The 12,612-nt window shown below is 39.7% G+C and overlaps 2 protein-coding genes across 4 annotated transcripts; one reads left to right on the top strand and one right to left on the bottom strand.

Annotated features, from left to right (window-relative positions):
- Positions 1 to 1,531: 1,531 nt before the first annotated feature.
- On the top strand, positions 1,532 to 3,248 carry LOC136474289 (photosynthetic NDH subunit of lumenal location 3, chloroplastic-like). The gene is made up of 2 exons (XM_066471881.1): positions 1,532 to 2,224; positions 2,833 to 3,248. Exons 1-2 carry the CDS (start codon positions 1,973 to 1,975, stop codon positions 2,944 to 2,946), a joined length of 366 nt encoding a protein of 121 aa, XP_066327978.1. The 5' UTR covers positions 1,532 to 1,972; the 3' UTR covers positions 2,947 to 3,248.
- Positions 3,249 to 3,779: 531 nt separating this feature from the next.
- LOC136477754 (uncharacterized) lies at positions 3,780 to 10,511 on the bottom strand. Of its 3 annotated transcripts, XM_066476010.1 has the most exons (10): positions 9,954 to 10,511; positions 8,485 to 8,821; positions 8,213 to 8,289; positions 7,386 to 7,488; positions 6,303 to 6,371; positions 5,800 to 5,911; positions 5,295 to 5,383; positions 4,900 to 4,961; positions 4,693 to 4,789; positions 3,780 to 4,254 (listed from the first exon to the last, which is right to left on the bottom strand). In XM_066476010.1, exons 2-10 carry the CDS (start codon positions 8,557 to 8,559, stop codon positions 4,204 to 4,206), a joined length of 735 nt encoding a protein of 244 aa, XP_066332107.1. In that variant the 5' UTR covers positions 8,560 to 8,821; positions 9,954 to 10,511; the 3' UTR covers positions 3,780 to 4,203. The 3 variants fall into 3 exon arrangements, with proteins under 3 accessions (XP_066332107.1, XP_066332105.1, XP_066332106.1); XM_066476008.1 differs by having other exon boundaries at positions 8,213 to 8,821; XM_066476009.1 differs by having other exon boundaries at positions 8,213 to 8,639.
- Positions 10,512 to 12,612: the final 2,101 nt, after the last annotated feature.

Below are 12,612 nucleotides of genomic sequence, written 5' to 3'. Positions count from 1 at the left end.
GAAATAGCAAAATGGAGGAGTTTAAGAGACAAAGAAAGAAACAAAAAGAAGTTCTCGGTCTAAGTCTTTGAGATTGTTGAACTATTCTTATATTTGTTATTTCACTATCGTGAATCAGTCTAACTCTTTACACTGAGGTTTGGGCACGTTCGCTTAGAGAAATTCTGGAGGAATTTGGATGGTTTGGAGGAATTTGTGAGAGAAAAATACTATTCCAGATAAAAAAAGAAGCGGTGCATCAAAGTGTCCAAAATAGTACTGGATCTGTATGTTTGAATAATCTACCTCCTTTTATTATGAAAAATAAAAGACCATCATGAAGTTCGTTTTTTTGAAGCACAGTTATTTGATAAAAAAAACATTGCATGGAGTTAAAGAAGACCAAAAATCGTCATGCTGATGAGATCATTAAAACATGCATTTATACTGACCATGTAATTCCTCAATCAAGGATTATGAATTTGTGATGACATCGTTAAAATATGCAAATTTATCAAGAGTAAAAAAAATTAAAGAAGAAAAAGGAAAACTACAAATTTGAGGTGTATTGGTTGCAAATTAGGATGTCTGGAGGTCTGATTAATCACCCATTCTTGAAAAATAACAATCATGTGAGAAGTATATGTACAAAAACAGTGGGTTGAACAGTGTTTCATGATAAATGATCAACTAGGATACTTGTTATGGACGTTGTTGGTGTTGACACCAAACATGAGAACGAAGGGAGAGAGAGCAAATGAGAGAGGGAGGAAGAAAGTCGAGTGACCATCCCCCTCTCCCCCTTTTATAGGAGAGGTGGGAGGAGATGTTTTTTTATTTCTCATGGTGGGGCTGATATTCACAACAATGCCATTAGGGGCTATAAATGAACCTTGATGGGGTTTGTATTTACAAAGATGCAATCAAATGTTACAAATGGACCCTAAATATTATATTGTTAATCCCTACGCTATGTAATTGGACCTTGAACACGACAATGAGGGTCCCAACATATAATGCACCCTCAACAGACGTCATGAATTATAGACTAGTAGAAATGTTCTTTATAAAACGCCATCCAAAATATGTTCATATTTAGTTGCATATCGTAATTTTCTTTAGTGTACTATAATACTCCCTCCGTTCCAAAAAAAGTGATGTTCTGTGATTTAAAATTTGTCCTAGAAAAAATGATGTTCTGGGTTTTAGACATGCTGTCGGCCCACAAATCCGGCGCCAAATTTCCAATTGAGATGTGCTACTGATTGTTGCCTGCCTCAGATCTCTGCATGCTTGCATGCAGTCCGTCTTAATTAGGAAGTAAACCACGCGACATCTCTTCTTTTAAGGGAATTATGTATGACATACTAAGGGTATTAGGGACATTTCTCTTCTCCACTAATCTATCTGGAAAATCCCATATCATCAATTTTTTTTGGACGGAGGGAGTATCATATTTGCTTTTTGTTAACTTTCTTCCCTGAATAAAGCATTGCATTTCTTTTTTTTTTATGTTCTACTTTGGGTACCAACCCAGACCTCTGTTCGAAAGTTTCTATACTTCTCCTATGGCTGCAACGGTGTTTGGTTATAAACATTTCATCAATTTCCTTGTGAGCAACTCTTGATACTTTCTTCTGCTGCCTACCTTGCTGGATGTCAAAGGAGAGGAAAGGTGGCAAAATTTGGCTTCCCTTTTCCTCCTATTTTCTCTTTTTCAGTTAAAGAAAGTCCAACAACATTCAGAAAGGTCTCATCTCTCATGCATAACTAATCTTGTAATCTTCTGCACTGACCACTTTGCCCCTTGCCGCACTACACGGGGGCCTTCCTCTGATGCACATGCTGACATCTGTTTGCTTCTAGACATCCTCCAAGAATCAGTTTCTCTTTTCGCCTTTCCATAAATACGTCCACATCATTGGCTCTGATCCTTTGTCATCTGCAACTGCAAGATATAGCAGAGCTGCAGAGGGCACTGGCAGGAGCACCAATGGATCAGGGGATGGAGCTGAGGGGATGCGTTTGTCGGATCAAGAGCTCGGCACTTGAGCTTCTGTCCATGGAGGAGGATCTGACGACTGATCTGGATGATGACCTGTGGGATTTGGTCAGGAGGGATCTCCAGCTAAAGGCCACCTTCCTGTACATTGACCTGAATCGTGTGATTGCCTGCAACCAGTGCGAGGAGCGCAGGGAGGAGATCACCCTTCTCGCCAATGATTTCTTCTACTTCATGGATGAGGTTATGAGATCGGTGCCTTCTTTTCCCATCTTTAGTAGCAGTTGCTTTTATTAGAAGCATTCTTTTTTGTTTTTGTTTTCAGTCAGCATGATAAATTTACCAGGTAGTACCAACGCCGTACATGAAAAAAAAACAATATACTTTTTAACAATTAACATTTTACCCCATAGCCCATTTATCGGCCAATTTTAGAAAAAAGAAGGTATGGTAGATTTTATTTTACACATAGCAGTACTCGATCAACAATTTGTACCAGATGGGGACAATACTGTTTAGAGTTGAGAACCTTCTCACCTTACTTTGTATCATAATCAGGTCAACAAAAGCCAGCTAGATCATCCAGATATAAACGAATTACGAACTGCATATCAATGCTTGTGCACCATTAAGCAAGTTCTTCTGGTTCTTGACTTTTGAGTTGACTAGTATTTGCCAATAAACTGAAGTTGCACCTCTGCCTTACTGCGTAAGTAGTCATGGTCAAACTCGGAAAGCTCAACGGGCCCTTGTGTAGACAAAGGCAACACAATAAACTAGTTGAGTTTGTGGGTACGTTTGATGAGTTGATTTGATGCTGAAACTGCTCTTGGATAAATGCGTGCATGCAGCTGGGTGATGCTGTGGCGAACCGGAGCGTCTCCGTCGTGAAGCTGTGCTACGGCGACGCGGCTCAGGCGCTCCGTGAGGTAGTCGCCGCCGTTGCGCCGCCGGCAGCAGCCTGATGTCCTCGCAACATCCCATCGCCTGTCGTCAGTGCTTCTGAAGAATCACTAAAATGAGGGAGAAGCGTGCCTGAAGAAACTGTCGTAGAAACGAGGATGACATGTCCAGCACCGTGTAAGACATGTGGGCACTACCTTGCTACAGCACCTGTGCACATACATGGAGAGAGAGCTGGATGAAGCAAAGCTTGAAAAACATCAGCTGCCAAGTGGTTTTATCCCCGTTATATTGCTCCTGGTCTGCGTCGTTGTACAGTGTTACGCAGATTGATGAATTTAGCTGAGTTCGATTGATGGTAAACGTTGCGCAGATTGCCAAAAGCTACGGAGTTTCAGTCCAAACATTAGGCAAGAACATCCAAAGGATGCTTACAGCGTTGCCTCTATATACCACATGTTAGTATGTTACATGCAACACCCTTGGCCTCCGATGAGTTCAGTTCGGATTTTAGAGACGTGAGCAATCACAGACAATAATCGAGGGTGATGGGAATTGATCTCAGTAGCGAGGATGAAGGTTTCCTTTCCCTCGGTTCTACGTATTTCAAAATATTTTGCGTGATGTCTCAATGTTACATGGGCAGCTATAATCTCTCATCCTCACGACATCTGACAATAAGATCCCACAAATCAGAGTCATACAAACTGAAAATGAAAACGTACTGTGACTTCCTGCTACTACTACTCTCCCTCGATCCCCATCTTGATACTCTGCTGTGGAGTATGTGTTACAGCACTTTAACTGGAATGCTGCTAAATTCTTGCAGTTTCAATTTTCAAAGAGACACGCAGCACATACAGAAGGAGAGAGATTGTAATTTAGAGAACCAGGCTTGCATATGCATTATAACTGGAACTAGAATACTAGACAAAAAGGCATAAGCTTTTCCCGCTAATTATTCATATCAAGTTTAGTTTCTATACTACACTTATGTTAACATCGATCACCAGGACAAAACCCGAAAAAGAATCAATATGTGCAACCAAGGTGAGCAAAACTGCAGATTACGGAAAACTCTACCTATCTCAAATTCATAATCACTAATACAGAGCATCATGAGAAGGCAAGCTGGACAGCGTTTTTTTAAGGCTATGTGCTGAAGTGGATCATGTTGCTTCTATAGCTTTCAGACATCAGAAAAGCCAGATCGTTCTTTCACCTATGCCCTCCATGCAGATTCCCAAGCACATGGCTCTTCAGATATTTTTGATCAACCTATTGGTGAAAATTGAGCTGCTGCCCTGTCTAGCAGTGGCCTACCATACTCTTGGTTCTTCTTTCAAATGACTGCTGCCAAGAACTTGTACCTTCAAATGAAAGCAGTGACATATCAAGAGTGAGAATTTCAGTAGAACCCGGTGATAAGAGAACAGCAATATATATGTCAAAAGAAAATGCATATTGCTAATTGAGACTGATGACATTGATTACACTATTACAGAAATTACTAATGAATGTACGTTTTATGTACTCCTTGAGTATTTGGCTAACAAATAAGCAATTTAAGTATCACCAACTATTCAGTGAGTATTATTTAGTAATGGAAGGACGAAACAGAATATCAAGCCAATGATAAAAGTGATTTTGGAGTAACTGGTTAGTGGTGACATATTATATGCAGCCCAATATTGGTCAAGCCCAGACTGCATTTTTTATTCTGTATCTTCATATCAGTAGCTAAGATACTGATCAACAACCAACAAGGTACCAGATTGCAGATCATAGGCAAAGCAGAAGACATTTACCATAGGAGCACGAGGGAGTATGTAGCTAGCTAGCCTTTCATCCACCGAAACAGGCAATGGGGGCATCTTGCTCATTATTCCGGGAATTTGGCTCATGCTGTTCATTAAGGAGAGTGCCACATTAGAGAAAGCATCCATATAAACACGTGTTTCACACACTTTACTATTTTGAGCCATTTTTTGTGTATAAAATGTGGTAAACTCTACCTTTGTTGAAGACCATTGATGTTCCTTCTTGCGTGATGGAAAAGATCAATGTTGTTATAAGCCTGAAAAGTATTCAGAGGAATTGAAAATTACTCCTGCACAGCTAAATCTTCCTGCTGCTCATGAAAAATTCTCACAAAAATATGCTCCAAACAGATGCTGGAATGTTTTTTCTCTCTCTCCAATAAGAAGTTGTTATGAGCACTGGGTCTGGATGGCATCAACCATTAACCTTTATTGTGTTTCTATAGTTTTGTTAGCAAACTAAATAAAGAGTTGATCTGAATGAAGACACATATTTAAAATATAACTAATGCCTTAAACCGAATTGGCTAAATTATAAGACGCATCATACAAGAAAGAAACAAAAGGTTTGAGAAAAAAAAAAGACCAACCTGTGATGTTAAAATATTTACTTCTATTTGATTGAGTAGTCGAGCATTTTCTTCCAATATATTTAGCATTCCACGGTCAATTTGAGAGTCTGCATAAAAGAAACAGAAACATGTCAAACCTTGTAAAGAACTGAATGATCTGAAGCAATCAGGGCAATGTTTGTTTCAACAATTTGGCAGATAAAGAAACTTCATATGCTTATAGTGGAAACTAAGAGGACTCTGGAACATTTACAATATAAAGATCCTCAAATATGCTGAAAAGTGTGGTGATGTTTTATGGAATTAAGTGCCCCAAGGATAACTTCAGAGCAGAATCACTATCAAATATCAATAATGCTATATGTTTAAATGCATTAATACGGTTTTGACTTTTATGGAATAGCATTCGAGCATTCCTCAGAACGCAAAATTGCTTCAAATATTTCATCGTTGCCAAAAGCAATGGTGAACGGTACGTTACACACAGTCAATTACTCGATCACTCTTTAAGTGACCTACCAACCTCCAGAGATAAATCCATTGTTTTTGGCGTTCTGAGGAATAAATGAGGAAGATCTCATCTCAGTCTGAACAGGAGGATTGGTACCCCATGATGACGGCTCAGCCATTTTATCCTGAGAAACAACCTTAATCAGATCCATTTAAAAATGAACTCATAGATACTACTTGTATAAGGTTGTATCATGTACATTTCTCATCCCAACTGCATTTTAACAGTATCACATTATAATTCATCATCCTGTTTGGGGTTTTTATGAAGAAAAAAAATTATGTCGAGAAGATGCGACTGGAGTGTTAAATGTTAAGTTCATTTCATCATTTCCACAAAACCAAAACATGTGTAGATGCATGGAGCCATGGACTGGTGTGTTTCAAAATATATTTGTTAGAACAAAGAAGTCCAAATTTAATGTTTATCAGTAGTCAGAACAGTAATTTCTTCAAGTAGAGTATGCTGGTGCTAACAACAGACAACAATGTTATAAAAAATGAAAGGATGAGTACCTTCCTATCTTTTGTCTTTTTTCCAGGATAGTGTTCTTCAGGTTTCCGTCGTCTTGTAGCTTCTTTTCTCTATAAGAAAATCTATATCATCACCAATGAAATTGAAAAGGAAAGCGACATATGATGAACAAACTCCCTCAGAAAATATAACTAATCATTATTAACAACAAGAATGAAAAATAAAACACTACTTGGTTATTACGCATTCCAGTGGAAAGCATCAAGTAGGATACAACTAATTATTACTCAAGGTAAAATGGTGGATCAACAGACCAATGTTTCGCTTGCCATCTACAACAAACTAAAAATATTTCCTACTTTCTTGACACTAAAAAAGAGAGACATGGAATTATTCTTATTTGTTGCATTGACAGTGTCAGCTTTATATAGTTGAATGCTGTTCACTGATCAGTCGGATCAAATATGTCATCTCTGTTGTACTAACTGAAAAATGTAAATAAAATAATCGCAACCTTTCCATGCGCTATACATGCTATGAACCCTCGACATGAAACAGGAGCAGGCCAACTTTAGTCTGCAAACCTTATTATTAGTAATGTCAAAAGCAGAGACTTTTTTTCTCGAACACACAGGAGAAAAGCAGACACTTGTCAGCCTTCCTTATATTATTCTAGTACACACTAGACAAATACAAAGGTAATTCTATGAGGCAACAGCTCAAAAGGATACTTAGGAGGACCAGCTCAGATCACACTAACTTTAATGTTCATAATCGACCAATATAGTATTTTTATAGATGTGGACAATAAGTGTATCTTCAGCATGATCTACTTTCACATACGCGGCAATGGTTTAGTGGAATTATGGTGACATCATCTTGACAAGTCACACAAGTATAAACTACGGTTAGTCTCCATCCATAAGCTGATGTGGGACCACATATTCCTTTCAAATGAATAATCTAGACTGGATAAACATATTGCATGGCTTTAGTATCTATCAGAGTTCAGGTTTATGAAATGTTAGCTACCTAAGTTTTGGGTTGAAATGTAGATTGAATATAACAGATGAGGAAATGACATTCAGACTCTGCATAATAAATCAGAGAAATCAGGGACTAACCGCTGCCATCCATTGGCATCTCATGGCAACATCTCTTACTGTCTTGTCTGGTAACATGGCTGCTATCTTTATGTACTTCATGATTCCTGGTTCATTTGCATACCTGAAAATTTCATTAGCCAGTGAACCAAAAGGATAAACTATTAGGAACGAACTGATAGGTAAAAGCTTCAAATATAAGATAAGCAAAAACATCATCTCTCTTTTTATTGGACTAAATATAAGTAAAAGGCATGAATGTGAAATAACATCTATAGTAAGAGAACAGGGATCTAATATTTCCAACAAATTGCTCATGTAACAATTCCTTATAGAAATAAAGAGTGCTCCTTTCATCAGAGTATAAAAAAAACAGACAACAGAGGTGTATTTCTGACTAGAATCAACCACAAACATCACAAAACTCAGTTTATGAAACCATAATACTCCATCCGTCCTGGAATATAATGGATTTTCAGTTGTCTTAAGACAAACCATCCTAAGTTTGACCAAATCTGTAGAAAAGAACAGTGGTATTTACAATATCTAATGAACTTTATTAGATACATTATGAAATATATTTTCATAAATTTGCTTCTTTGATGGCTCAGCTCAAACTCAGGATGGTTTGACTTAGGACAACTAAATATATATTCTAAGACCGAGGGGCACACAAAATCTTGGCAGTTTGGCCTCAACTTCGAGGCATGGTCATGATTAAATTGTTTAAAATTGAATAGTAAATATAGGATAAAATGTTTCATTATTAAGGTGAGATGGAAATAGCTACTTAATTCAGATTTTTTTTAACATATACTTAATTCAGATTATATGGAAGTATATCTTACTTGTTGAGGCCATCATTCAACATTTGCAGCTCCAGATAGGACCACTCCACAGCCAAGGGTGCACTATACTTGAGGTTCTGGCAAGAAGAATCAGAAATCATGTTTGGTGAACCAGTGGATACAATTGTTGAAGATGTAGTGTTCAACATCGCCATATTGCCATTCGTTCCACTGGAAGTGTCTAGACAAACTGGTATGGCTCCTGATCCACTGGTAATTGAACTCGTCTGAAAGGAAACCACATGTTGGTTGCAGAATGAATGTGGAAATACCCCATAGTTGTTAGGATCTGTTGACATCTGCATAACAGAAGAAATTTCGCTCTCCCACTCCTCCCTCACGAACATGTCATCAAGCTTCACAGGAACACTTGTAAGTTGTCAACCCTTCTTGAAACTTTCTTCCAAGATGAGGAAATAAAGTTTTGCTGCAAATATTACAGTTCCATTGTCAGAGAACCCAGAAGAGCTCAGCAACCAGGGCTCCATAAACTCGTCAAAGTAACCATGGATGTCATCCAAACTATGATGATAATTTGCAAAGCTTGACAGAACAAATCTTTCTTCTAACAAAAGTACTCAGTTCTGAGAGACTTCCACTTTAGACTTCCTACAGAAGACATGAAAGAAGGAACATTGGTGAATCTGGTCCTCGGGGACAATAATAAAACTAAAGGATCTTTTTTTATCGAACACGCAGGAGAGCCACGTATCATTATATTAAGAACTAGAGATTTGACAGCTCACAAAGTAGCACAATAATCACTTAATCTAATCCAGTTCAAAATAAACTTTCAGCTGGTTAGCGAGAACCAACTTTTCAAAGAGACTTTAACCAGTGGTTACTTCACAAAAAGAAGAAACGAGTCTGAAGAGATACCATCCAATGCTCAGTCAGTTTATTTTTCTATTATAGTCAAATGTCCTCAATAACTAGTTACTCACATGGGTCTTACAAGAAGTGGCTAACCAAAGCTGACACAACTAGATGGACTATCATTAGCACTTGTATATATACGAAAAAGCATGATTGCACCATGTGGAAATAATTCAGCCATGTCAGCAGCAGAACACTATAGTACACAGAGCAAGAGTCTTACATTCAGTACAAGTTAATTATATCAAAACCACATCATAGATGAATTGACAAATACGAGTGCATGTTTCTCTTTGTAAAGATAGTACAAACATCATGCTGGAAGAGACTTCTCAGAGGAATTGCACATGAGATTTTCACCGCAAGAAAGCACCAAAACTGAAACGAACTATCAAAAGTTGAGGACACAAGGTTTTAATCATGCTTTCAGTCGGACAAATCAAAGAAGCGATTAGCAAAAGAACCTCAAAGACTAGCCTTCTGTAGGGACTCTACAACACCAACAGAAGCTTAAGAAGGCAGAGAAGCCGAACGCCCAAACCCTTCAGCACGGTGGAAACCTCAAGATGGAACCCGAACTGCCCGTACACTAGAGAAGCAGCACGGAAAGACTTGAACGAAAAGGAAGAAACCAAATCAAGCAACGATGATTGCACGAAAGATGGCGGCCCCCAGGCGAGCTCGCTTTCCACATCGAATTCCACGCCGGCCCGAGCGACCGCCAAGCTCTCTTGTTTCCATTAGGTCACGCAACCAAACGAAGAAAACACTAACGCACGCACGAGCACAGCCCGGGCGCCCGCCGGCCCTATCCTGCCAAATCAGGATCTTTTCCCGATCACGCTACCGAATTCCAATAAATCACCTGCGCAGCAGCAGCAGAAGAAGAGGCAAGCGTGCGTGCAGAAGGTAGAGCGCGCGGCGCGATCGATCGATCAATCCCTGGCGTGAATGGAGTGTGAGGTGGTGGTGCTCTTCTCCTCCGCCGTGTGCTTGGCCTTCTTTAAATGGTGGTGCCGTCCGGCTTTGTGCGCTCCAATGGAAAGGCAGGGTAGGGGGGAGAGGAGGGGAGAGCGCAACCAAAAAGCGGCGGCCCCGCCGACCCCAAAGGCGAGACGCCTCTCGCTTATATGCGCTCAAAAAGGAAGGGGACGGGCAAAGGCCAGTTCCACAACTTGCCGCCGCACACCACCAGCACCAAACGAGTGAGTAGTGAGAGCCGAGCCGAGCCGAGCCGCCGCCGTGACGGCCCGAGGAGGACGAGAGGCAGATGAGATCTCTTGGAATTCAACGCTGGGGGATGGAAACACTGGCGCCGGGATTCCCAATGCCTGCCAAACAATTATTGCCACTATAAACTAATGCTAGTCTACTCTCTCTCTCCCCCTCTCAGCTTTCTTTGTTTGGCTTCCACTTTTTCTACGCCCGGTTTAGTTGGCGAATTTTTTTTAGAATGGTATTGTAGCATTTTCGTTGTTATTTAGTAATTAGTGTTTAATCATAGTCTAATTAGGTTTAAAAGATTTGTCTCGTGAATTTCGTCTAAACTGTGTAATTAGTTTTATTTTTTATTTATATTTAATGCTTCATGCATGCGTCTAAAGATTCGATGTGACAGAAAATCTTGAAAAATTTTGCAAAATTTTGGAAGCTCCCAGTGAGGAAAGAATCGAGTACTCGTCGTCTCCTTTCTGGCGTCACCAGCGGCTTACTTGTTTTTCTTAATCTCCCTCCCTGGAATTGCTTTCCTGGTCACCAGCGGCTTACTTGTTCCAATTGTGCGCGAGCATTTGGTAAATTAAAAGAAAGAATTCTCCCTCTGTTGTCTCGTCTCTCGTGGTGGTGTGCGTAGTATTTGGCATCAGGAGTTAGGACATGACAGCTCCGAGCTCGTTTTTTAAGCCGAGTGCGGCCGAGCATGGTGGCGTCGCAGCAACTAGTGTGTACAAAATGGCCATGGCGGATTCACTCACAGTGGTTGATGTGTCGGCCGGAGTGGCGGTGGGCGGTCCAGTGGGGCGGGAAATAAAAGAGACAAAGATCTTTTGTGTTCTCCCTTATCCTCTCGCCTCGTGCGATCCAATAAGTGTTTGTTGGGCCTTGTTTAGATTGTAAGTTTTTTTACTCTTTTTTCATCATATCAAATCTTTAGATATATGTATAGAGTATTAAATATAGATAAAAAAATAACTAATTATATAGTTTGATTGTAAATTACAAGACGAATCTTTTGAGTCTAGTTAGACTATGATTGGACAATAATTGTCAAATACAAATGAAAGTGCTACAATGTCAAATACTGATTCATAACCCAATATTGACTATTATATCTGCATCTGCTGCTACTTGCCTAGAGTACTTGTGAACTGTGAAGGAAGGTGCGGATTTGCTTGGTCCTCTACTCCTACCGCCAAGAAGTGGGCCGGAGATTCCAGGTGTCAGTGAACTGGTTCTGAAACCTTCTAAGTGCTTCCTTTACTAAGGGTGCGTTTAGATCAAAAAATTTTTTGGATTTTGGCTCACTGTAGCATTTCGTTTGTATTTAGTAATTAGTGTCTAATTATGGACTAATTAGGTTCAAAAGTTTCGTCTCGCGATTTCTCGACCAACTGTGTAATTAGTTTTGTTTTTCGTCTACATTTAGTACTTCATGCATATGCCGCAAGATTCGATGTGACAGTTACTATGCAAAATTTTTTGGCAACTAAATGGGGCCTAAGATTTCGCGCAAACATCTGACTGGATAAGTTTACAGAAAATAAAAGGATGATGGTAGTGGAATTCAAGAACATGCACGGCTAGGACAAAGTTTCTCATCTCTGTACGGTACGGCTCCTAGTAAGCTGCGTAAGTAATACCTAGAATTGGAACTAAAGTGGCATATTCTTGCTGGCAAATCACAAGTACATTATTAACAGCCTGTTCGGTTGGCTGGTTCATATCGCTGCTGATTCGTGAAGAAGTACTGTTGGTTGGTTTGTGTAAGAGAAAAATACTGTTTTGACTGGAAATTTACGATCATTTACGATAAACCACGGCCAAACAAACATGTTAGCTACATTTCGCGCGGCTGGACATTATTGGACAAGCTAAGCTAGCTATGTGGAAAAGGCTTCAGATTTCAGCCTTCAGATGTTTTTTTTCCTCCCGTCAAGACTACTTCCATTCCATGTAAACGGCGGCGGCACTAGTTTATCAGAAGTCTCCGGATCCGTTGGCCGTGCCTGCTTACATTTCTCAGTGCGCGGGGTATCGACGCGTGCTCCCTCTGACGCATGGAGATTTGCTCAGCTGCTGGTATAAATAAATTTATATGATGCCAAAGCTCGTGAACCGCAAGGTCTGGTTGTATAATTTAGGAGAAACGTGCAACTACTTCCATTGGCTCTAATTTGTTAAACTTAATCAAAATGATTTATGCTAAATCCTGCTCATCACTTTTGTTTACACCGTAATCGATTCAGCAAACATCTTAATGTGGCTGGAATTTTAGTTTCATTTTGAGCCAACAATAAAAAGACAAA

Source organism: Miscanthus floridulus, chromosome 8 (assembly GCF_019320115.1).
Source record: "Miscanthus floridulus cultivar M001 chromosome 8, ASM1932011v1, whole genome shotgun sequence".
In the NCBI taxonomy this organism is placed as follows: Eukaryota; Viridiplantae; Streptophyta; class Magnoliopsida; order Poales; family Poaceae; genus Miscanthus; species Miscanthus floridulus.
This window is presented reverse-complemented; position numbering and strand designations above follow the sequence as displayed.

Excerpts from the sequence above, each read along its gene's own strand:
- LOC136474289 (XM_066471881.1), top strand. The coding sequence starts at position 1,973 with ATGGATCAGGGGATGGAGCTGAGGGGATGCGTTTGTCGGATCAAGAGC. Across the intron at positions 2,225-2,832 it reads TCTTCTACTTCATGGATGAG|CTGGGTGATGCTGTGGCGAA; the intron begins GTTATGAGATCG and ends GCGTGCATGCAG.
- LOC136477754 (XM_066476008.1), bottom strand. The coding sequence starts at position 8,559 with ATGTTCGTGAGGGAGGAGTGGGAGAGCGAAATTTCTTCTGTTATGCAG. Across the intron at positions 7,489-8,212 it reads TTGAATGATGGCCTCAACAA|GTATGCAAATGAACCAGGAA; the intron begins GTAAGATATACT and ends TGAAATTTTCAG. Across the intron at positions 4,255-4,692 it reads TACTCCCTCGTGCTCCTATG|GTACAAGTTCTTGGCAGCAG; the intron begins GTAAATGTCTTC and ends TTTCATTTGAAG.